Source organism: Dasypus novemcinctus, chromosome 10, assembly GCF_030445035.2.
Source record: "Dasypus novemcinctus isolate mDasNov1 chromosome 10, mDasNov1.1.hap2, whole genome shotgun sequence".
Taxonomy (NCBI): Eukaryota; Metazoa; Chordata; class Mammalia; order Cingulata; family Dasypodidae; genus Dasypus; species Dasypus novemcinctus.
In genome coordinates, this window is record NC_080682.1 from 46,871,990 (window position 1) to 46,896,235 (window position 24,246).

Consider the following 24,246-nt stretch of genomic DNA (forward strand, 5'->3'; position numbering starts at 1 on the left):
CAGCACTTTAGCTCACTGACCCAAGGACATCCCCTCTGCCACTGAGCCTTCCTGCTCATGGCCTCGTGTATTCCACCTTCACTACATGGATCTTCTCGCAGACTGGCCCACAGTTCCCCTCCTACCTGACTATTTACAGTGCCTAAGCATAATTAGGCTATACTTTTAGCCTTTGCCTTCTTTTAGACCATGCATGCAATTGGGTGTTGTACATTCCTCCAATATAAGGCTTTGGGTTGGGGTGGGGGGAGGCAGGAGTTGACCGATTCTATTGATTTTAAATTGTGCACAAATTGGAGCAATACATAAATATACTCCCCAAATGTGGACCTTATTTGTCTACTGAGTCAAATAAACTATGAAACAAGTACTTATGAGACAGGGAAATTTGATCAGTGGCTGGATATTTGATGATATTAAATAATTACTGTTAAATTTTTTTTAGGTTTGATAGTAGTATTGTACCTAGGTTTTTTTAAAAAGCCCTTATACAGTCATACCAAAATATTTACAAATGCAATGTCTGGGATTTGCTTCACAATAACTTGGGGGTGAGGGGAGTGGGGGGACTGGGGAGGGATACAGATTAAATAGGTCTCAACTTGGACACTACTGAAGCTGTACAAGTTTAAATAAATAAATATACACCCACACAGAAGGAGAAATTTTTGAGAGACATATATGCAAAGAATTATAAAAATCCAAGGTGGTACTGAGAAAACTGAGATCAGTAAAATAAAGCACAGAAGAGATAAAATATTCTCCCACTTAAGTTTAAATAAAATCGGTCCATCTATGTTTGTATCTGCATATAAAGAAGAAAAAAAGTTAGAAAAATACACAGTATTTTAACAGTGATTGTCTCTCAGTAAGGGAGTGAAAACAGAGGGGGAAGGAAAGCAAATTTTTACATGTTCAAATCCTGTACAAAGAAACAGATATGCATTAGGTTTATATTCTTTAAAAACTGCAAGAGAAATAAAGATAGTTACACAGCATAAAAGATACATTCATGGAAGCAGGTGTGGCTCAAGTGGTTAAGCACCCGCCTCCCACATGGGAGGTTCCATGTTTGGTTGCTGATACCTCCTGAAAACACAAAAACAAAACAACAAGCAAAGCAAAAGAAAAATGCAACTCAGGGAAGCTGCTGCAGTTCAGCGGTTGAGTTAGGCTTCCCACATATGAGGTTCTGGGTTCAATCCCCGAACCCCAGTACCTCAAAACAAAACAAACAACAAACAAAAAGATATATTCGCTGAGCAGATATTTCCTTCAGTCTGGTCCTTGCAATTTCCTGAATAAAGGAATTGTGAAGTAATCACACCTACAATTATAGATTTCAGTCCTTAAAAGCATTCCAACACACTGTGTTTTCGAATGCCCCATTAATTTGATACGCAGCTCCTGCTTTAAAACTATTCTACACTCATGAGTCTTGACTCCTCTGAATTCAGGAGTAAGGACAAAGGATAAGAAAAATTAACAAGCAAATCTATCATTCCTTATTCCAATCAGAAGGTCACTTAGGTCTCAAAATGAAACCTTCCACATGGAAAGGTTGTGGTGATTCACCACTTGAGACAGGACTGCTCATGAGAACTTCCAAAAATGCAATTTAACCTTCCTGGTCCCTAACACCTAAGCACTAGCAAGAACTTAACTTCCTTCCGTGTATTTGACACTTTCCTGCAAAGAAATGAACTCCCATTTAACATGTGTCCTTGATAAACAATAATCAGTCTCCCACCAGATATGCATACCAAAATGCCAACAAAAGTAAAATGTCCAAAATAGAAATAAGCCCCTCTGAAATAAATCGAGAACAGGAGGTGAAGACGGTCGATTTCTAATCGCTCTTTTCCTTCCCTTCTCAGTTTCATAAAGCGTTTCACTTTCCAAGAACAAGCAAATCCATAAAACAATAGTCCACTCAGGAACAAAACACCCCTTCCTTAGGGCTAAGGGCCAAAAGAGGGATGGCCTTGCCTTTAGCTGGTTTCTTTAGAATGTGTGTGGCCTGACTGCCCTCTATCGTCCAAAATGGTTTCTACACCAAAGTTGAGAAGTGGGGGCTAGTGGATATGTCTCCTCTAGTGATAATTTTATTTCCAGATAGAAATTCAAAACTGACTCCAGATAAGAGCTTAAAGCAAAGAGCTAATCTTCTGGGGAAAGGCTGTACTAAGTTTATATTTCCATAAATGACATCTAAGAACTTGAGAATAGAGCTGACCTCAGGCCATTCTCTCACCTTTTTTGGTAATAATGATTTCAAGAATTATACATCAACTGTATTAAAATTGGTGATGAATGAGTTCATACGTAAACTCCTAACGATTCCATAATTCAAATATTACCCAGGACCTGAACTTGGGCCCAAACTTTCTGCTTTTGTCAAACCCTGGAACTTTGAGAGCTCAACACCGGGAGAGGAGCACCTCATCCCTGAGCTTTCCAAGAAGCCTCTGGTCAAAGCGTACAGTCAGTGTATAAAAGGACACTGAAATATAGTGAGCAAGCTCACAGTCACAATCATGTGGACACGGTCACTCCACACATTGCATCTGACTATTTGGTAGGTTTTAATAGTAAGTGAGGGAGAGAAGGGAGAAAGTGGGGAACAGGAAGGGAAAGGAAGGGGAAGGAAGATGAAGGGAAGAGAGGGAAGAGGGAGAACGGGAGGAGGGAGAAGAGATGGAGCGAAGGAGACAAAAAAATGAAAGGAAGAAAGTCTACGGATGACAGAGTTAATGATAATCAAGTGCTCTCATTTCCCCCTGCATGATAGGCTTCAGGTAATACTTACGCATCACTGTCCTTCTTCCTTCAGTAAGTTGTGGCTCAACTTTTGGCAAATGCTCCCAATCCAGAGAGAGCTGACACAAGCCACTCAAGGACAGTGCTGCTCTCAGGAGAGGACAACCAGGCTAACAACAAAGATAGCAGTTATGCGTAGGCCATACACTCTTGACTGGTTTTCGTGACACACTGAAGCAGGTCTCAATACTTTTATGTGTTAAGGAGAAAAATGCCTAGGACAATTTTCTATTTCAGTACACAATTCTAATTACAAAGTATTTCCCAATGGGCTTAGGAATAAGATTTCACAGGAACAAAGGGTTTTGTCATTCTTAATCCTCAGAAACCTATCACAGGGACAGCCCCAAATATGCCTACCTGTCTCTGGGGACATCCAGGGCCGTGTTATAATCTGGGGGACCCCCAGGCAACATGTTGAACAGCAGGTGATTTGTACCTCGATCCCACCTATTAAGGAATTAAATATGTAGGTAAATTCACATGTCAACTATGAAGAAACAAAAATAAGGGTCAATTATGAATGACAAGCGGCAAGTATCCTCAACCTAAAATAGGGCCACTTTTTCAGGTGTGCAAAGTGATCCTAGAAATCCCAAAAGTATAGTCCGGCTCCCTAAAAGGAAAAATGGGTAGATGTGTACTTCAAGCTTGCCCACCATAGAACTGTTTACAATAATGAAAAACCGAAAACTATCTAAATGTCCAACATTTTGTTAGAGAAACAAAAATTAAAATATAGAAGGCTGGTACTGGACATTAAATCATGTTCCCCACAAAAGACAGGTTCAGATCTCAAGCCCTGGTCCTGTGGGTGAGAACCCATTTGTAAACAGGACCTCTGAAGATACTATTAGTGAAGGTGGGCCCAAACTGCATGAGGTGGGCCTTCATCAAACGTGGCTGAAATCCTTAGAAGCAAAGGAAATGGGACATGGAGAGAAGCAAGAAGCTACAAGTCAACAGAATCCGGAAGAGAAAAAAGAAGACCAGACACCATCATGTACATGGCCATGTGATGTAAAAGCCAAGGGACCCCAAAGATTGCCAAATAGAAGATACCAACCCAAGAAGCAAGCCTTCTAGCCTCTGAAATCGTGAGCCAATAAATTCCTGTTGTTATGACTGCCCACTGCATGGTATTTAACAGCAAGGAAACTAGAACAACTGGTTAAATACATTAGGAACATCTAAGATGTGGAATACTATACAACCCTTAAAATTATATAGTAAAAGAATATAAAATGATTTGGAAATATATTCATGACATATAAAGGGAAAAGGCAGCCCACAAGTATATACTGTGTGACATTCTTGACAAAAACGTATATATACACATGTATGTAGATCATCTTTATTTAAAACTGACTGAAAGGTAACATCAACATAATAATGGTTATCTCTTAGAGATAGGATTACAGAAAAAGTCTTATATTCTTCTTTTTGCTTACCTTTATTTTCCAGACTTTCTACACTGAACGTGTATTACAGAAATGATAAAAGGAGGGGGGAAAGTACTTAAATTAAAAAGGAAAAGCCTGGTAAGAAGAGCCGTCCTTGGCTTTTAAACTCTAAGAAGTTGAGAACCCACAGGAGTACCACCAGAGAGGGTGGACTGCTTCTCACTGACACCGAGACCAGATGCTCAGGGCAGACATCTCATTCTACGAGTTAGCCACTCATACACTCCCTTTCCATGAGAAGAGAGTCTGCAGCTGGAAGTCAGCTTAAGAGGAGAAATATTCCCTAACTCGCCTTCCCCTTAGTTCCCTGAAGAACTATTCAAATTGTCCTTGGGCTCTGGTCTATAAACATGATTGGTACCTAGAGAGCTGGGCCAGTGCTTGCGCTGTCTCCTTAATGCGGAGTGTATGCTGGTTAAGCACATCGATGGATGGGACAAGTAGGCAGGCACGACTGATGTCATCAGTATAGTAGTCGCTGTCTGAGATGGCCGTGAGCAGTTCATTATACTCCCGGGAGATGGTGTTGCTGACTGGGACACCAAAATCATCCACATACTTTTTCAGAGAGTAGATATACACCTTGATTTTGTTCTTCGGGTTGAAGCCACAGCGGTAGACATCAAAACACGTGTGCATTCTGCAACTGAGATCCCCTCGCTCAGGGATAGGACTGTCTGCTGGGAGCTGGACAACTGGCACGTCACGGATACTGCGCTTCTCTACGTTCCAGTCATTTGAGGACTCGATGGAATGGGGCCAGAACTGAAACATGCCAGTGGCAATGAGGCCAAGGAGGACAATGGAGAAGAGGGTGATGTAGTAAATCCGGTGCTTGATCTTCATCCTTGGGATGAGGGCAGGACCCCGGATATTGTACTTGACTGACGCACACATAATGACACAAGGAGCCTCTTCCTCACACTCCTGGTTACCAGGGAGAGAAATGAGAAAAATCAGGTATTTAGGGTGGCAGATGGCACTTGAAAGGATTGCCCAACTTGTACTATACCACTATCTTTCCCATAAGTGATTTAATAATATATATGACTACATATGGTATAAGATATAATGTATTTAACCTAGAAATTAGTATTCATAAATATTTATTATAAAATTAATATATGAAGATGCAATAATACGCTATAAATATATATTCACTTAAACATAAGATGGTAAATGTGAGGGCCCTGGGAAAGAGGGCTTTGACCAAGGAAGAAAAATCAAAAGTAGAATAGCTAAAGATAGCTTGTGTGTCACTTCTCTGACAAAAACTGATGCTTCATCTCGACAACTGATGGTTAGTTATTCTAAAATCTGTTTGTATTCACTGCATTCATTTATTCCTTCAAACCTTTACCGAATACCTACCACAAGCTGTGAAAGAAACAAAGATCAAACCTTACCTTAGAGGATCTCATGGTCTAATGAGGGAGAGAAAACAAACTAAACTATAGCAAAATACAAAATGCAAAATACCACTAGGAAAGTATAAATGAAATGCAGAATTATTAGAGAAGATTAATTTTGAATTTAATCTTCAATAAAATACACGTTGATATTTCATCCTGAACATGAAAGCTGACATGTTTAAATGGAAGGAAGGAATGAAGAAAGGAAGGAGGGAGGGCAGGAGGGAAGGAGGGAAGAAAAGAAAGGCCAATGTCCAGCTAACAGGGAGGTGAAGAAGATCAACCACCACACCAGGGAGCCAAGAGTGCCTACAACTGCAAGTAGGAAAATTCCATCCATCATCCATATGGAATCTAAGCCCCCTCTTGATATAGAGGGGGAGTGGACATCACCATCCCAGGGTCCACAGGCTAGAGGAAAAGAGTATGCATTAGAGTGGACTTACTGATATTCTAATATGGAACTATTTGATATAATAATGGAAGAAATTGTAGCACTGATGTGGAAAAGTGGCCACAGTAGCTGCTGAGGGTAGGGAGAGGGAAGAAGAGGTATGATGTGGGGGCATTTTCAGGACTTGGAGTTGTCCTGGGTGGTACGCAGGGACAGATGCTGGACACTGTATGTCCTGCCATGGCCCACTGGGTGGACTGGGGGAAGAGTGTAAACTACAATGTAAACCATTATCCGTGTGGTGCAGCAGTGCTCCAAAATGTATTCTCTCCAAATGCAATGAATTTGCCACGATGATGAAAGAGGTTGCTGATGTGGGAGGAGTGGGGCAAGGGGGGTGGGGTGGCATATGGGGACCTCAAATTTTTTTAATATAACATTTAAAAAAAAAAAAAAGAAAGGCCAATGTGGTAGATCCATTTCCAAAGATGGACACCAGCAATTCTTCCTATTCCTGAGGGTGCATGCTACTTTCCGATCAAAAGGTGGAGTCTATTTCCCTTCTCTTTGAATCTGGACCAGCCCTGAGACTTGCTTTGACCAAAAGAATGCAGCAGAAAGTGGCATTCTGGGACTTTTAAGTCTACAGTGTAAGAGATCGTGCAGCCTCAGCTCTTGAAACCCAGCTGCCATGCTGCAAGGAAGCGGAGTTCCCAGGTGAATGCACCCCCATGAGAGACCCCAGTTGAAACCAGGTGGAGCAGAGATGAGCCATCCCACCAAGTTCTGCACAAACTGCAGCATCATGAGCAAATAAATGGTGGCGGCAGCTGCTGCCACTGCCATTATTCTAACCCACTAAGTTTTGGGGTGGTTTGTTATGCAGCAATAGATAAATGAAACAGCCAATAAACATGATGTATATAGAAAATTTTGGTTCTCAGCTGAAAATGTAAAGTCCCCCTATAGACCACAAAATAAGACCCTTACCAAACAAACCTCCCTCACTTGATGCCCATATACCATTTGGGGAAGGCAGAGCCTTGAGTGTGATTGCCTCCTGTTATTGCAACTATCTACTTTGGCATTCCACATGTAGAAGTTCCAATCTATGAAATGGTCTCATTCTACTCACCAATCTTTCAGAAAAGCTATTTATATAAAGGAAAGTAGTTGAAAAGCTCATAGACTATCTTAGGGTTTAATCATCTACTTTCACTTCAGCTAAATGGAGCTCTCCCCAGTCACAACCCACACTGTAAAACCGCTGCCTCCTAGCTGGATATTGCCAAGCCTTGAATGCTGGCTGCAACAGTTGTCAGCCTTAAGGGGAAACATACACTGAAGAGTCATGAATGATTTTAACTTGTATCTCTCTGAGACTATGAATTGGAATGTATCAAAGAATTTGCTTATTACAGAAAACTAATGTATGAAAAGTTTACACATTTTAAGCTTCAAGATTATCACATCTTTCAATATATGCTAACTAATTCTATGATAGAAATTACAGCAAGAAAGATATTTCACTTTTTCTGTCATTCTACCAACCGGCAGGATGTTCCCAGCCTGCCCCGCCCCCACCCCCCACCACCATCTTAGGCCCACCCTATGGCTCCCTTGCCACTCTGTGTGTCCCTCCTGGAACTCGCAGATAGGAGGTCTTGGGACAAAAGTCTACACTCTCCCCTGTCCCATGTTAGAATTTCCCAATAAGCTCTCCAGGTCTATTTATATTCTGAATCAGCAGTTCCCAGGCTGCCAAAGGGTTAGAATCACATAGGCAGTTTATTAAAACACCAATTCCTTGGCCCCACTACTGGTATTTTTCATTCAGTAAGTCTAAAGTCTGTCATTTTATTAAGATCCTCAGGTGTTAATTTTGTGCATTCAAGTTTGAAACCTTTATTAATCATTGGACAAACTACCTGTCAACATAGTAACTGTTCTGTTTTGTTTTTTACCTCAACCCACAGTAGGATACATTTTATATTGTGACCTACTACAGATCCACATGTACATGTGTATAAGTCCATATATTTGAGTTAAAAGTTTCACACAATGCTTACCCACAGTAGACAGTAATAGTCATAGAAATGTGATGAACACGTATTTTCTTCTATTATTCTATCTCATTTCCTTAAATGTTGGTATTAGTTTATTAGATTGACTGTACTGATCACCCACAGTTTGAAAATTACTGTTTTTTGCATATAATAACACTGGGTAAGGGAGCAAACTGCAAACTATGAGAAGATAATTGCAATAGAGATAACCAATAAAGAACTACCAAAGAGAAAAAAGAAATCCTGCAAAACAGTAAAAAAAGAACAACAAAACAAACAAAAACAACAGAAAATTGGACAAAGACTTAAAGAGAAATTTCACAGAAGAAAAAAATGGCACATAAACATTTGGAAAGCTGTTTAGTCTCATTACTAATAGTCAGGGAAAGGAAAACCACAATGGACCATCTTATACCCACCAGAAGAGTCAAACAACGCCAAGTGTTGCTGGGGATGTGAGGCTACAGGAACTTCCTGGAAGGAGTATGAATTGGCTCGAGAGTCCCAAATGAACTCAGTAGAAGGGATAGGAAGAAGAGGGAGCCAATCCCCTCTAGGTTTTATTTTCTACCTTTCATAGTTTGGGTTCCCAGAAAAGGAGGGGCGGGGGGGGAGAGAGGGAGAGAGAGAGAGAGAGAGAGAGAGAGAGAGAGAGAGAGAGAGAGAGAGAGAGAGAGAGAGAGAGAGAGAGAAGAGAGACAAGGACGGGAGTGCAGACAGTCTGCTTACTCAGGAGTTGATAGTAGAATGTCAGAGTGAGGAAGCAAGTGTGAGAGTCTGACAGAGAACAAGGGAACACTAACAAAAAGAGTTAAGCTAGTTACTGCTGTGGGCAACAGGGGCTTGACTTCTAGAGATCCTCTCAGGAGCCATATAGACTACATGTTGTCCCTCACAAGGACAGGAGAGGAGGCTCTGGCATTTATCTGCTAACTCTGACTACTGGTTGAGGGTTGCCTGGTACTAGTGTCGGCTCAGACCCTGTAACCAAAGCCTTCAGAAGGTCTGGGGATCAGCCTTTCCTTGATATAGTTATTCTGATAAAGACTGCTGTCCCTTAAGGAAAGACTGGGGAGACATTTGTCTATACTAGTAGGGGTGTTATAAGATCCTCCTCAAGGGGACCCAGCCTCCCTCTGAATTCATGGAATTTGGGTCTCAGCAGTGCCTCACATCTGAAAACCAGGTGAGGGATTGTGATTTTTCCATTGTGGAGGCTGACATAAGCATTCTACTTGCCAGCTTTTGATTGTCTTCTGGTTATACAAACCAAGCAACACCCTAGCTGGCTGTGCTTACAGATTAAAAATGCTCAACAAACCCCAGGCAGGAATTATATAAAGAAAACTCCATCAAGAGATACCTGAAAAGAAAGCCAAAAAAAAAATATTAAAAGTAGCCAGAATCCATAAGAAAGCCTGGAAAGCTAATAAATGAATTCAGCAAATTCAGCAGGGTACAAGATCAGCACCCAAATATCAGAAGTGTTTTTATTCATAAGCAATGAACAACTGGAAGTAGAAAACAAGAAAAGAATTCCATTCACAATAGCAACTTAAAGAATCATATATCTAGGAGTAAATCTAACCAAGGCCATAAAGGTCTTGTACTATAATACAAAACATCGCTAAGAGAAATTAAAGAAGACTTACACAAATGGAAGACTATTCCATGTTCATGGATTCAAGACTGAATATCATTGTCAATCCTACCCAAAGCAATTTACAGATTCAATGCAATCCCAATCAAAATTCCAAAAATCTTCTTTGCAGAAATGGAAAAGCTGATCATCAAATTTATATGGAAGAGTAAGAAGACCCGATTAGCTAAAATCATCTTGAAAGAGAAGAATAAAGAAGGAGAATTCACACTTTCTGATCTTAAAACCTATTTCAAAACCACAGTAATCAAAACAGCATAGTGCTGGCAAAAGGAAAGACAGGCAGATTAACGAAACTGAATTGAAAGCTCAGAAATCAACCTTCACATTTATGGCCAACTGATTTTTCACAAGGGAGGAAAGACTACTTAACTGGGAAAAAATATTCTCTTCAACAAATGGTGCTTGGAAAGCTAGATCTCAATTTGCAAAAAAGAGAAGGACCTCTACCTTATACCATATACAAAAATCAACTCAAAGTGGATTTAAGACCTAAATATAAGAGCAAGAACTATCAAACTCTTAGAAGAAAATGTAGGGAAGCATCTTCTGAACCCTGTTAGGCAATGGTTTCTTATACTTTACACCCAAAGCACAAACAAAAGAAAAAACAGACAAATGAGATCACACCAAAATAAAAAAAATTCTGTTCCTCAAAAGGCTTTATGATGAAAGTAAAAAGACAGACTACACAATATTTGGAAACCACATATCCAATAAAGGATTAATATCCAGTCTACGGAAAGAAATCCTTCAACTTAACAAAAAGACAAACAACCCAATTAAGAAATATGCAAGAGACATGAACAGACATCTCTCCATGGAAGATATACAAATGGCCAGAAAGCACATCAAAAGATGCTCATCATTACTAGCAATCAGGGAAATGCAAATCAAAACCACTGAGATACCATTTCACATCCATTAGAATGCTATTAAAAAATAAAATAACAAGTGTTGAAGAAGATGAGGATGTGGGAGCAATGTAAAATGGCGCAGCCACTATGGAAGACAGTTTGGCAGTTCCTCAGAAAGCTAAGTACAGAACTACCAGATATCTTCCGGGAAGATGGTGCACTAGAACAACATGGGACTCTCTTTTCCTCCAGGAAAATAGCTAAGAACAGGCTGAAACAGTCTAGAAAAAAATCTTCTAGGGTTTAAGACACTAGGCGAAGCCTGGATACTGCCCAGAGGAGAGAGGGAAAAGGAGGGAAATTGCAATGACAGAACTGAGTTGAAACCAGTGATTGCTGCTGCCAGCACCATCGCCCACACTAAAGACACTAGAATTCTCAGGCCTTTGGCTTACGACTTCAGATAAAAGAGGCTCCAGGGATCTACTACCCCAGGAAAGGGGAGAGAGAGGGACACAGCCTAAGGCTGACTCAGCTTCTGATCCACAAATTTGGTCTGCTGTCCCCCACCAGCCCTACCAGGCCAGGTGTGACCACAAACTGGTTTGCCCTGGGAGCCGGGGAAGGACTGGAGAAATCCGACCGTGCTACCTCCTTCTCTTTCAGCCATCTCCCTCTCTTCTAGCTGGGACTAATTGTTGAGGACAATCCAGGAAAAGGAAGAGAGAAGGACTCAGCCTAAGCCTGACTCAGGTTTTGACTCACTAATTTGGTCTGCTGTGTCTCAGGAGTCCTTCCAGGCTCGGTGGGGCTGCACCATTGTTTGCCTTGGCACAAGCAAGGGGCTAAAGATATACAACCCTCCCAATCTCCTCCTCTACTAACAGGGATTGATTGTTGAGGACTCAGGCGGGGTGAAAATATTTCCGAACCAGGAAAAGGGAGGTGGCTGCTGCAGAACACTGGAGAATATCTCAAGAAAGTTTGAATTCCAAGGCTCCAGACAGGAAGTTGTGTCATATTAATCCAGTCTGTGTTACAACAAATAACTCCGACCAGGCACTGAACTGAGAGCTGCAAAGGAGCACCATCTACTGGCAGACCAAGGAAGTGCATGCCAGAAAATTTAAAACAAGGAGAGGCTTTTTCTGGCCTCTACAGCCTCCCTCCCCGGGGCCCTGGGGGATGACTCTACAACCAATTACTGGGTCCAGTGCCCATTATGAACCATACTAAGATAACAGAAGACATGGCCCAAGAAAAGGAATATATCTGAGCCCCAGAAAAGATTCAAAACTTGAGAGAAATAATCAGCGAGATGTGCAAAAATTTCCAAAATCAAATTAATGAGCTCAAAGACAATACAGTCAAAGAGATAAATGACAACAAGAAGATACTGAGTAAGCACAAAGAAGAATTTGAAATCCAGAACAGAAAAGTACCAGAGCTAATGGGAATGAAAGACACAATAGGTGAGAATAAAAACTCATCTGAGGCATACAACAGCAGACTCAAAATAATAGAAGAATAACTGTTACCAAAGAAAGAAAAGCTAAAACTGAATAGAGAAAAGAATGGAAAAAATTGAGCAGGAGCTCAAAGAGTTGAATGACAACAAAAAATGCAACAACATACGTGTCATGGGAGTTCCAGAAGAAGAAGAGAAGGGAAAAGGGGCAGAAAGAGTATTTGAGGAAATCATAACTGAAAATTTCCCACTCTCAAGAAACAAATGAACACACATGTCCAAGAAGCATACCACACCCCAAAAAGAATAAATCCAAATAGACCTACTCCAAGACACATACTACTCAGATTGTCAAATGTCAAAGATAAAGAGAAAATTCTCAGAGCAGCAAGGGAGAAGCAAACCATCACATACAAGGGATGTCTAGTAAGGCTTAGTGCAGATTTCTCTTCAGAAACCTTGGAGGTGAAAAGGCAACAGTATGATAAATTAGGATACTGAAAGAGAAAAACAGCTAGCCAAGAATTCTTTATCCAGCAAAACTGTCCTTCAGATATTAGGATGATCATAAAATACTCACAAACAGAAACCAAGAGAGTTTGCAAAAAAGAATCCACCTTTGCAGGAAATATTAAAGGAAGCCTTGAACCTGAAAGAAAAAGACAGGAGAGACATGCTTGGAGGAGAGTACAGAAGAAAGGATAGCAGGAAGGAGAACCAAAAGAGTAAAAAGACAGACAAAAATAAAATATGACATAAGAAAACCAAAGAATAAAATAGGGGAGGAAAACTGTGCATTTACAGTAATATCACTGAATGTGAATAGATTGAACACCCCAATCAAAAGATACAGGCTGGCAGAATAGATAAAAAAACATGAACCATCCATATGCTCCTTATAAAAAACTTCTCTTAGATACAGGGATACAAACTGGCCGAAAGTGAAAGGTTGGGAAAAGATACCACACATGAATCATAACCAGAAAAGAGGAGGGGTAGCTATACTAGTATCAGATAAAACGGACTTTAAATAAAAAAAGTTATGAGATACAGAAGGCCATTATATATTAATAAAAGGGACAATCAGCAAGAAGACATAACAGTCATAAATATCTACGCACCTAATCAGGGTGCCTCAATACACATGAGACAAACTCTGGGAAAAATGAAGGGAGAAATAGACTTCTCTACAATAATTGTTGGAGACTTCAACAACCCACTCACATCATTAGACAGAACAACTAGACAGAAGATCAACAAGGAAACAGAACTTGAACAATATGAAAACAAGTTAGACCTAACAGACATACAGAGAATATTGCATCCAAACTCTGTGGGTTATACATTCTTCTCAAGTGCCCATGGATCTTTCTCCAAGATAGAGCACATGTTAGGGCAAAATGCAGCTCTCAATAAATATGAAATGAATGAAATTATATAAAGCACCTTCTCAGATCATAATGGAATGAAACTGGAAATTGGTAATAGACAGGAAAAACGGAAATTCACAAATGTGTGGAGGGCTAAACAATGCACTCCTAAATAATAAGTGGGTAAAAGAAGGAATTGCAAGTGAAATCAGAAAATATATTGAGACAAATGAAAACGAGAACACAACTTATCAAAACTTATGGTATACAGTGAAGGCAGTCCTTAGAGGGAAATTTATAGCCCTAAATGCATATATTAAAAAAGAAGAAAGAGCTAAACGCAAAGACTTAACCAAACAACTAGAGAAACTAGAAAAAGAACCGAAAAGCAATCCCAAAGTAAGCAGAAGGAAAGAAATAATAAAGATTAGAGCAGAAATAAATGAAATTGAGAACCAAAAAAATCAACAAAACCAAAGTCTGCTTCTTTGAGAAGATCAATAAAATTGACAAACCCTAGCTAGACTAACAAAGAAAAAAAAGAGAGAAGATGCAAATAAATACAATCAGAAATGAAAGGGAGGAAGTCACAACTGACCCCACAGAAATAAAAAGAATCATAAGAGGATATTACGAGAAACTGTATGCCAACAAACTAGACCACCGAGATAAAATGGACAAATTCCTAGAAATGCACAAACCTATACTGATGCTACAAGAAACACAAGAACTTAACAAACCAATCACATTTAAGGAGATTGAATCCCTCATCAAAAATCTCCCAGCAAAGAAAAGTCCAGGACCAGATGGCTTCACAGGTGAATTCTACCAAGCATTTTGAAAAGAATTAACACCAATACTGTTTAAACTCTTCCAAAAAATTGAAGAGGAGGGAAAATTACTCAACCCATTTTAAGAAGACAACATCACCCTAACACCAAAGCCAGATAAAGACACTACAAGGGAAGAAAATTACAGACCAATCTCTCTAATAAAGATAGATGCAAAAATTCTCAACAAAATACTTGCAAATTGAATCCAACTGTGTATCAAAAGACTTATACATCACAACCAAGTGGGATTTCTTTCTGGTATGCAAAGTTGGTTCAACATAAGAAAATCAATCAATGTAATACACGCATTAACAAATTGAAGGAAAAAAAACACATGATCATCTCAATCGATGCAAAAACAGAATTCCACAAATTCCAGCATCCTTTCTTGATAAAAACACTTCCAAAAATAGGAATAGAAGCAAAATTCCTCAATATGATAAAAAGCGTATGTGAAAAACCCACAGCCAACATCATACTCAATGGGGAAACATTGAAAGCTTTCCCTCTAAGATCAGGAATAAGACAAGGATACCTAATGTCACCACTAGAAGTTCTAGCTAGGGCAATTGACTAGTTAAAAATTTTTAAAAACATCCAAGTAGGAAAAAGGAAGTAAAACTCTATTTGCAGATGACATGATCCTGTTCATAGAAAATTCTGAATTGTCCACAACAAAGCTATTTGAGATAATGAATGAGTTCAGCAAAGTGGCAGGAAATAAGATCAACACACAAAAATCAGTAATGTTTTTGCACACTAGTACTGAACAATCTGAGGAGGAAATCAGGGAGAAATTCCATTTACAAGAGCAACAAAAGACTCAAATACCTAGGAATTAATGTAATCAAAGGAATACAGGAAACTTATATGCAGAAAACTACAAAACAATGCTAAAAGAAATTTTAAAAGACCTAAACAAATGGAAAGACATTCCATGTTCATGGATTGGAAGAATAAATATCATGAAGATGTCAACGTTACCCAAACTATTTATAGATTCAATGCAATACTGATCAAAATCCCAAAGGCTTACTTACAGAATTAGAAAAGGCAATTATCAAATTCACTTGCAAGTGAAAGTGCACCCCAACAGCCAAAAGTATTCTAAAAAAGAAGAGCAACATGGGAGGAATTTCACTGCCTGACCTTGAAACATATTACCAAGCTACAGTGGTCAAAACAGCATGGTACTGTCATAAAGACAGACACATCGATCAGTGGAATAGAATTGAGAATCCAGAAATAAACCCTCCCCTCTTCAGTCAACTGGTTCTTGACCATCCTACCAAGTTAATGTTAACAGGACAAAAAAGTCTCTTTAACAAATGGTGCTGGGAGACTGGATATCTATTACCTAAAGAATGAAAGAGGATCCCTATCTCACTCCCTGTACAAAATCAATTCAAAATGCATCAAAGACTTAAATATAAAAGCCAGGACCATAAAAAACTACCAGAAGAAAATGTAGGGAAACATCTTCAAGAACTTGTAGTAGGTGGTGGTTTCTTGGACCTTACACCCAAAGCATGCACAACAAAAGAAAAAACAGATAAATGGGACCTCCCCAAAATTAAACACTTTCACCTCACAGCACTTTGTCAAAAGGTAGAAAAGGCAGCCAATCAATGGCAGAAAATATTTGGCAATCACATATCTGTGAAAGGTTTAATATCCAGGATACATAAAGAGATGTTACAACTCAACAATAAAAAGACAAACGACCCAATTAAAAAATGGTCAAAAGACTTGAATAGATATTTGTCCAAAGAAGAAATACAAATGGCAGAAAAACACATGAAGAAATGCTCAACCTCACTAATTATTAGGGAAATACAAATCAAAACTACAATGAGATATCATATCACACCTATCACAATGGCCACTATTAAAAAGACAGAACATCAAGTGTTGGAGAGGATGTGGAGAGATAGGAACACTTATTCACTGTTGGTGGGAATACAGAATGGTACAGCCACTGTGAAGGAATGTTTGGCTATTCCTAAAGAAGATGAATATAGAGTTTCCACATGGCCCTGAAATACCACTAGTAGGTATTACCCAGAAGAACTGAGAGCAGTGACATGAACAGACATCTGCACACTGATATTCATAGCAACATTATTCACAATTGTCAAAAGTTGGAAACTGCGCTAAGGGCCCATCAAGAGATGGATGGATAAACAAACTGCATTCACATGGTGGAATATTAAGAAGCTGTAAGAATAAATGAAATCGTAAAACATATGACAAAATGGACGAACCTAGAGAACGATATGTTGAGCAAAGCAAGTCAGAAAAAAAACAAATACTGTATGATTGCATTACTATGAACCAAATATACTGGGTAACATATTGTATAATTAAAACAAAACAAAACAAAACTACGATATGACCTGGAAATCACAAGACTATGTAAATACCCAAAACAATTCAAAGCAGGGACTGAATCAACTATTTGCACTGATCAGAGCAGGATTATTCACAAAAGATGAAAGCAACCCAAGTGTCCATCAACTGATGAACGGATAAAATGTGGTGTATATATACAATGCAATATTATTCAGCCATAAAAAGGAATGAAGTCTTGATAAATGTGATAACATGAATGTACCCTGAAGAAATCATGCTGAGTGAAATAAGCCAGAAACAAAAAGACAAATTATAATGATCTCACTGATATGAAATAATTAAAATAAGCAAACTCACTTAAGTCAGAATCTAGAAAACAGGTTACAAGGGAATGGGGTGGAGATAGGGAATGGGAAATTAAGACTTAAAATGTACCAGGCTCCTACATGGAATGATGGCAATGTTTTGATAATAGATAGTGGTGATGGTAGCACAGCACTGGGAATGCAATTAGCAGGACTGAAATATATATGAATATGATTAAAAGGGAAAATGTTAGATTGTATATATAATAACAGAATTAAATACATATATTTTTAAAATCTACAGAACTGCACCACAGTGAACCCTACGTTAAATCATGGACTATAGTTAATAGAACAATTATAAAAATGTGCTATCATCAATTGTAACAAATGTTCCACAACAGCACAAGGTGTTGGTGGTGGGGTGATATATGGGAATCTTGTATTTTGTGCATGATTGTTCGGTAAACCCACAACTTTTCTAATAAAAGAAGAAAAGAAAAAAGAATGCAGAAGAGAGAAAATCTATTCAAGGTATATCGGTATCACAGCAGGTCAAGATACTATGGTTGCATGCCAGCCTTGTTGCCCACAGGGTATTAAGCCTACCTTGCCTCTGATGGTTAGTGTCACTACCTGGCATCTGCTATTTTGAAAATTTAATATCCTTATTAATACTTGGGAATCCAGTTCCATGGCAACATCTCCTAAAGTCAATCCTGGCCCGTAGTAGATAGTCAACACGGGGCTTCTCAAAATGTTGATGTTCCCTCATGGAGCATTTGGTATCACCATGGTGAAGGGAGTAGACCCTTCCAGGACATGGCCAGGTGGAAAGTCTTAATATATCTGCTCTAAAATCTCCACTTCCTGGAACCTTCTGCCAAGACAATCTGGCATCTCCACCTAAATGAGGTCCTGCAGGGCAGGATTTCTCAACCTTGGCACTACTGACCCTTTGGGCAAGATAATCCTTTTTGGTGGGAGTCTGTTTGCACATTTTTGAAGGCTTAGTAGTACCCTGGCCTCTACCCACTAAATGCCAGAAGCAACCCCCAGTTGTGACAACCAAAAACATATCCTGACAATGCCAACTACACTCTGGGGCAGCAAAATTGCTTCTGCTTGAGAATCACTGATACAGGTTATTGACATGTCCAAGCTTTAAGGAGATTGCTAAGAAGCATATTAGGATCAGCTCCAGTTGTCCTTGATAGGTCACTAAGCCCTAAATTAAGGGAGAATACTCAATACCAATATATCCCCCCGCCCTCCATTTAGCTTTGTAGTCCAAGGCCACCTACCCTTTTGTACAAAACCCTAAAGATTTATTCCCACACATGCTCCTCTAGTTCTTGCTTTTTCAATACAAAAGCTATTTCCCCTATAACAGAGACTACATCCCCACTTAAGTTATGCTGAGATCAGAGGGGAGGTAGAGACAGAACTTGCAGAGGACAAGGCATCCACCTCAGGCAAGTTCTTCATGCAGTGTCCCAGTTAGGAGAGGCTTCTCTCCTTTACGAGGGAGAGTGGGATGCTTCTACTGGCCTGGAGGATCTAAGGGAATCAGGTACTCAGAAGTTCTCAGTACCTCTACCCAAATATCTCCATCTCAGGTCTCAGGGTCCCACTTCTTCCCTATCTTGGCCCTGACTTTAGCACAGGTGAACTGTCAAGGTTGTGCAATCAACTTCCTTTGCAGTTCTACCACAATTAAGAATAAATTCTGGGCCTGGTTTCCAACATAGTCTTCCCTCCAGCTGCAGGAGATGTTGCCCTAGAGCCCTCTTTCACAATGCCCTGAGTTGATAGTTGGCTGATCTGAGTGTGGCATTCCCTTACCTCAAGGCTTCTAAGGAAAAATAAATAAATGTCAACCAACTCCTCCACTATCCTTATCATAACACGTGAACATAAACAGCTTGAGTGGTAGAGCTTTCTCTTCTATGTAAATTCCAACCCACAATTGATGAGTCTTAAAATTGTGATATTACAGAGTACCAGGGGTTATAAATATTAATACTTTACTTACCACCAGCAAAGGGATCCTTGCTGCCATCTGACTGGTGAGTGATTCCAGTTCCACAATACTATTTCCAGGGTCTGCTTTCTAGGGTCACTTCTAATATTAACTGTCTTGGTTTGTGTTCTGCCAAACTAAGAAAAAAGGACTTGGGTGCAGGTAGCTTATTAAGAAGATGAACTCCAAAAGCCATTAGAGAGTATTACTGAACTAGTTACCACACTGAGCTGGCAAACTGGGGCTCAGTTCCACTAGGGTCCCTCTGAAGAACTATGCAGAACACACCTTAGAAGTGTCCCTTTGCCAAAGCCCATGTCCCATTTGAGGGATGCCCCCAGAGGTGTAAACTCAGAAAACACTTCTGAGGTATGCCTACACGAAGTTAATGAGCTTCCACAAGTCTAACCAAAGTCTGAGGAATATAAACTGTGAGATATGGCCATAATTTGAGGTAGAATAAACACTCTTGAAGAAATGATGGGGGAAAGTTTTAAATGGAAAAAAAGAAACAGCCCCTTACTAAATGTAATAGTGCCATGTGTCAGCTTAGTGAGGCTTTGATGTCCAGTTGTTTGGTCAAGCAAGCATTGGTTTCATTGTGAGGGTTATTACACAGATGGATACACAGGATTAGTCAGTTGGTTGCATCTACAATCAACCAAGGAGACTGCCCTCAGCAATGAGGGAAGTCTCATCTAATCACTTCAGAGTTCTTAAAGCTAACTGATGATTTCAGAAGTCAGAAAGAAGAATGCCTTTCTTTTCTTCAGCCAGCCAGCCAGCTTCTCCTGGGGAACACACCTTCAACTTGTCTGTAATTTCCAGCTTGTGGCCTGCCCTAAAGTGTTCCAAAATACCTTTTTTGAAGTTTCCAGCTTGTGGTCTGCCCTACAGAATTTAGACTTGCCAATTCCTATGACTATGTGAGACAATTCCTTTAATAAATCTTTTAATTTATATATCCTATCAGTTCTGTTTTTCCAGAGAAACCTAATAAACTAAGTGATATTTTAAAGATAGAGAAACTTCTCTGTGAGCCTCCATATTATCTTGCACATCCTTCTATTAGAGCACTTAAAACATTATATTAATAAGTTAAATCTATACATCTGTCTCTTCTATTGGTTGTGATTTTCTTGTAGTCAAGAAAAACTGCAGTTTTTCATCTCTGCTCAGTATTTCCAGCATCTAACAGCGTGTCTAGAACACACTTAATATAACCATGTTTGTTGAATAAATGAATCTCTCTCCTTTCCACTTCCATCAGTATACACACCATTCAGAGTCCAAGTTCTAAGTTATTATATGATGATGCCCTCTGATTACTTTCTTTCTCATACTGGAGTTTCCAAGGTGTAAGAAATGGCTAATACTTTCAGAGTCTCTGAATTGTTCTGTACCCATCCCTGAACACCCCCCTCTCCTGCCACACATCACACACTAACATATCCAAAGAATGCCATTATTCTACCCATCCCATGTTTAGAAATGTGTGCTAAACCTTCCTTCTTCCAGCCAGGGCTAACTGGCAGTGCTCATGACCATGGGCAACTGACCTTATCCCTGCGACACACGGAACCAGTCCTCCCAGATCACGGCTTTTCACACTCAAGCACTGAAAAACAGATGTCTCCAAAACCATCATCCAAGTAGAGAAGTCAAGACCTTTCCTTTCAAAGAGAAGTGCACTATACTACCAAGAGGTTAAAAGACCCCAACAGTGAGCTTTCCTCAAAAGGGAAGACTGAAAAGAATCTTCTACCTCTAATGAATGTTTGCTCCCTATAACACCTTACCCTGGATCAAAACAAGAATTTCACAACAAAGCCCAACAAAATTTCTCTTCATTGAAACATATCAAACCTGTCCCTGCAAAACACTGGAATCATCTGACTAGCTGTCAAGCACTGAGTCACTGGAAAAAGTCTTTTAACCCCACTCTATTGCCAACATGAGAGACTTGTTCTGTTCCTGGAATTAATTATTCCTAAAATTTGCCTGAATAATCCTTCCTGGGGGCGTCAGGCTATACCCAATCCTCTTAGTCCAATGGTTCAGGTCACAATCTCTTTGTCCTCTTAACCTTTTTAGAGAAGCCCTCACGGCTCAACTCTTGGGGCCACTGCTTCACTGGAACTTTACCCAATTGTTCCTAAAAACAAATCACTGAATATTAGCAAAGCAGGAAAATCCATGAGTTATTGCCTCTCCTAGCAGAATTCTTTATAATTAAAACTGCATTTCGGGGAAGCAGTCGTGGCTCAAGCAATTGAGCTCCCACCTACCACACGGGAGGTCCATGGTTCAGTTCTACGTGCCTCCTAAAGAAGACAGAGAGCTGGCATGACAGGCAGGCATGGCAAGCTGACTCAATAAGAAACATAAGAAGAAAAATATAATGAGAGATACAACAAAGCCAGGAGCAAAGGTGACTCAAGCAATCAGGCACCTCCTTCTCATATTGGAGGTCTCGGGTTCTGTTCCTGGTGACTCCTTAGGAAACAAAGATCAACAGACCCTGCAAGTGCAAACAATGAGGGGGTGGGGAAAAATAAATAAGATAAATCTTTAAAAAAAAAACAACAACTGCATTATGGCTGACCACCCCTAAAAATAGTTTCCAATAAAATAAGCCACGACCTTTGATTGTGGGAACTATAATACAATTACTATAATCTAAAAAATAATAAACTTTACTGAACTCTTACTACGTGTATGCTCTGGTGTAAACACTATAAGTGGTAACTTAATCTTCATAACAGTGCACTGTGACACAACTATTATCCTCCTCTCACAAACCAAGAAAGAGCTAATCAACTTGTCCAAAGTTATAAAGCTAGAAAATGCCATCCAGAGGATCACAGCCTGCCTCTAGAGCCTGGGCTGTTAACCACCATGCCATGTCCCCTCCCCTTAATACTTTTTAAAGCCTGGATTAGACATACCTTTTCATTCCTCAAATAGTAAAACCAGCACAGCTTGACAGAGGCAAATATATCTATTCATAACAGCTCATACAGTCAAGAGGCTTAAATCAGGGGAAGTGAGGAACATGGAAACTGAATCATATATTTTATTACCATGGATAGCCTTTGAACTCGGAAATGTAAAAACCAAATCCAGGTTAAGAACTTAGAGCACTTTAAATGACTTAGAAGATGAACATATTTCTACTTCAAAACAACGTCTTCTGACAAATAAATCAAAGACTTTTCCAGATTAGCCCTTCCCAATCAGGAGTTACACCAAACAATTTTTGAGTCTCAAAAGCTTCAAATGCCTCCAAGCGTCAAGTCGACGTGCAGAGCCAAGATGCCTATGAGCACCACTCTAACAAGTCCTCTTCTCGAGCTGGGGCCCAATGTGCCAAGTCCAGCCTACGGCATCCTGGAACCGCACGGGATGCTACACGCCATAGCACAGCCCAAGGGCGCAAGAAATCCTCGTGAGAGGAAATAAATCCCTGAAGCTCGCGGGAAGGAGGTGGCTGCAGAAAGGGACAGGTCACGGCGGAGGATGGTTCCTGCGGGGAAAGGAAGCTGCCAGATCCCGGTTGAAATGGAAAGGGTGGGCCGGGGTAGAAGTGGGCAAGGGAAACAGGTGGGAACCGAAGAGCTGGGGAAATGGAGGCAGGTCAGGTGAGGGTGGGGTCGGGGTGCGAAAATCAAAGCGCTGGAAAAGCGGAAAGCAATTGTTTGTGGCCCCTGGTGCGGTGGAGGTCGCCTCTCGCAGCCCACGGGCCTCCACCGGCTCCGTGAGCGCAGCCTCGCCACGCCTCGAGCTTGCCCCGCGGCCGCGACCCGGGAAGGCCGGAGCCGGGACTCAGCTCCCGCCGGGCCTCGCCGGCTTACCTCGGCCACGGCTGCCTCCCGCTCTGCCCGCGCGCGGTCACCGGTTCATGTCGTGGGGCTCGGGCCACGGGCGCCCGGGTCGGATCGCGCAGCGGCGGCGGCCGCCACGACCAGCACAGCTCTGCGCGAGCCAGCTCAGGATCGCGGCACCACGGATCGTGTTCGGCTGTGATGACACCGAGCTCACTGCGCATGCCGAAGCGACCGAGGCTCCTGCCCCCTGCTGGACAGGAGGAGTCAGAGCCAGGCTTTACGGGGTTTCGCCCTGGGCTGGCCCCGGACGCCCAGGCTCCGCAGAGAAAACTCTCCCAAAGATGATCTAACTCATTGATAATTAAAGAAAACGTAAACCAAAGCCACGCGATACTATGCTTCACTTATAAAGCTGACAGAAATGTGAACGTTTTTATTATAATCAGTGCTGGTGTGCTTGCAACATTTCCGGAAGGCAATTTGATAACATCCATCAAATGTAAAATGCCAGTGCCCCTCCACAAACAACCCCTCTCTATGGAGTTTACCGTATGGATATTTTCAACAACTTTACTTCGTTTCCAAAAAATACTCATTACGTCACCGTTTCTAAAAGCGAAAAATTGGAAACCCCCAAAACGTCTGTAAATGAGGGAGTTAAATTATGGAACATAACTAGAATGGAATTGATATGAGAATATGTTTACATATGTTCGTATGGAAATATCCCAGGACATATCAATAACAAAACATAGCCCAAAACAGGGGGCAAATATGATCCCTTTTGTGTAAAATACATATACAAAAACAGGAGTGAGAAAATATGGAAGTACATGCTTATACTCGGGTAGATGCATGATTTTTTTTTTTTTTCTGGAAGGAATTCAAGAAGCAGTAACAGTTTGGAGGGGAGTAATAGTGGAAGGCAAACTTGGGAGACAGACTTACAGTTTTCATTTTGTTTCTTTTTGTATTATTTATATGATGCAGCCTTATACATGTGCAGTTCATGCTAAAAGCAGTAAATGGGGTCTAACAAATTCAGTCCTACACAATGCAGAGTGATGTTATTGAGAGGGTTATGAAATCAACAAGGCTGCTGGCTGGCAGAGGTCTGGGTCTGGCTGCAGGATTCAGATTCATTCAGGCCCCAGCTATAGTGCCATCTGGTGGGAGTAGTCATTTACAGTTTAAAGATTTGTGGGGATAATTCTGAGGCTTGAGACTCACTAAGGCTTCCAGCAACAACAAGAATTCCAGAAATAATCTTGTTAGTTAATGATTGCCTGTCACAGATCTAGGGAGACTCAACTGAGAGTAGTCTAGGTATGGAAAACCTTGACATTCTCCTTCCCCGCCTCCAAGGAAAGGCTACTCTGTCCTCCACATCCACCAC

At 40.6% G+C, this 24,246-nt stretch overlaps 1 protein-coding gene across 6 annotated transcripts in view; it reads right to left on the reverse strand.

Annotated features, from left to right (window-relative positions):
• The window catches only part of EXT2 (exostosin glycosyltransferase 2), a 207,166-nt gene extending 183,973 nt beyond the window's left edge, over positions 1-23,193 (reverse strand). For 3 of the 6 annotated variants that reach the window (XM_071218083.1, XM_071218084.1, XM_071218082.1), the window contains exons 1-3: positions 22,878-23,193; positions 4,645-5,210; positions 3,181-3,270 (exon numbers count right to left, since the gene is read on the reverse strand). In XM_071218083.1, coding sequence (XP_071074184.1) covers positions 3,181-3,270; positions 4,645-5,180 — 626 coding nt within the window. In that variant the 5' untranslated portion in view covers positions 5,181-5,210; positions 22,878-23,193. Of the gene's footprint in view, positions 1-3,180; positions 3,271-4,644; positions 5,211-19,035; positions 19,161-22,877 lie in introns of all 6 variants that reach the window. The other 3 variants (XM_058305492.2, XM_004467280.5, XM_023591365.2) reach the window with 2 other exon arrangements.
• Between the last annotated feature and the right edge of the window lie 1,053 nt (positions 23,194-24,246).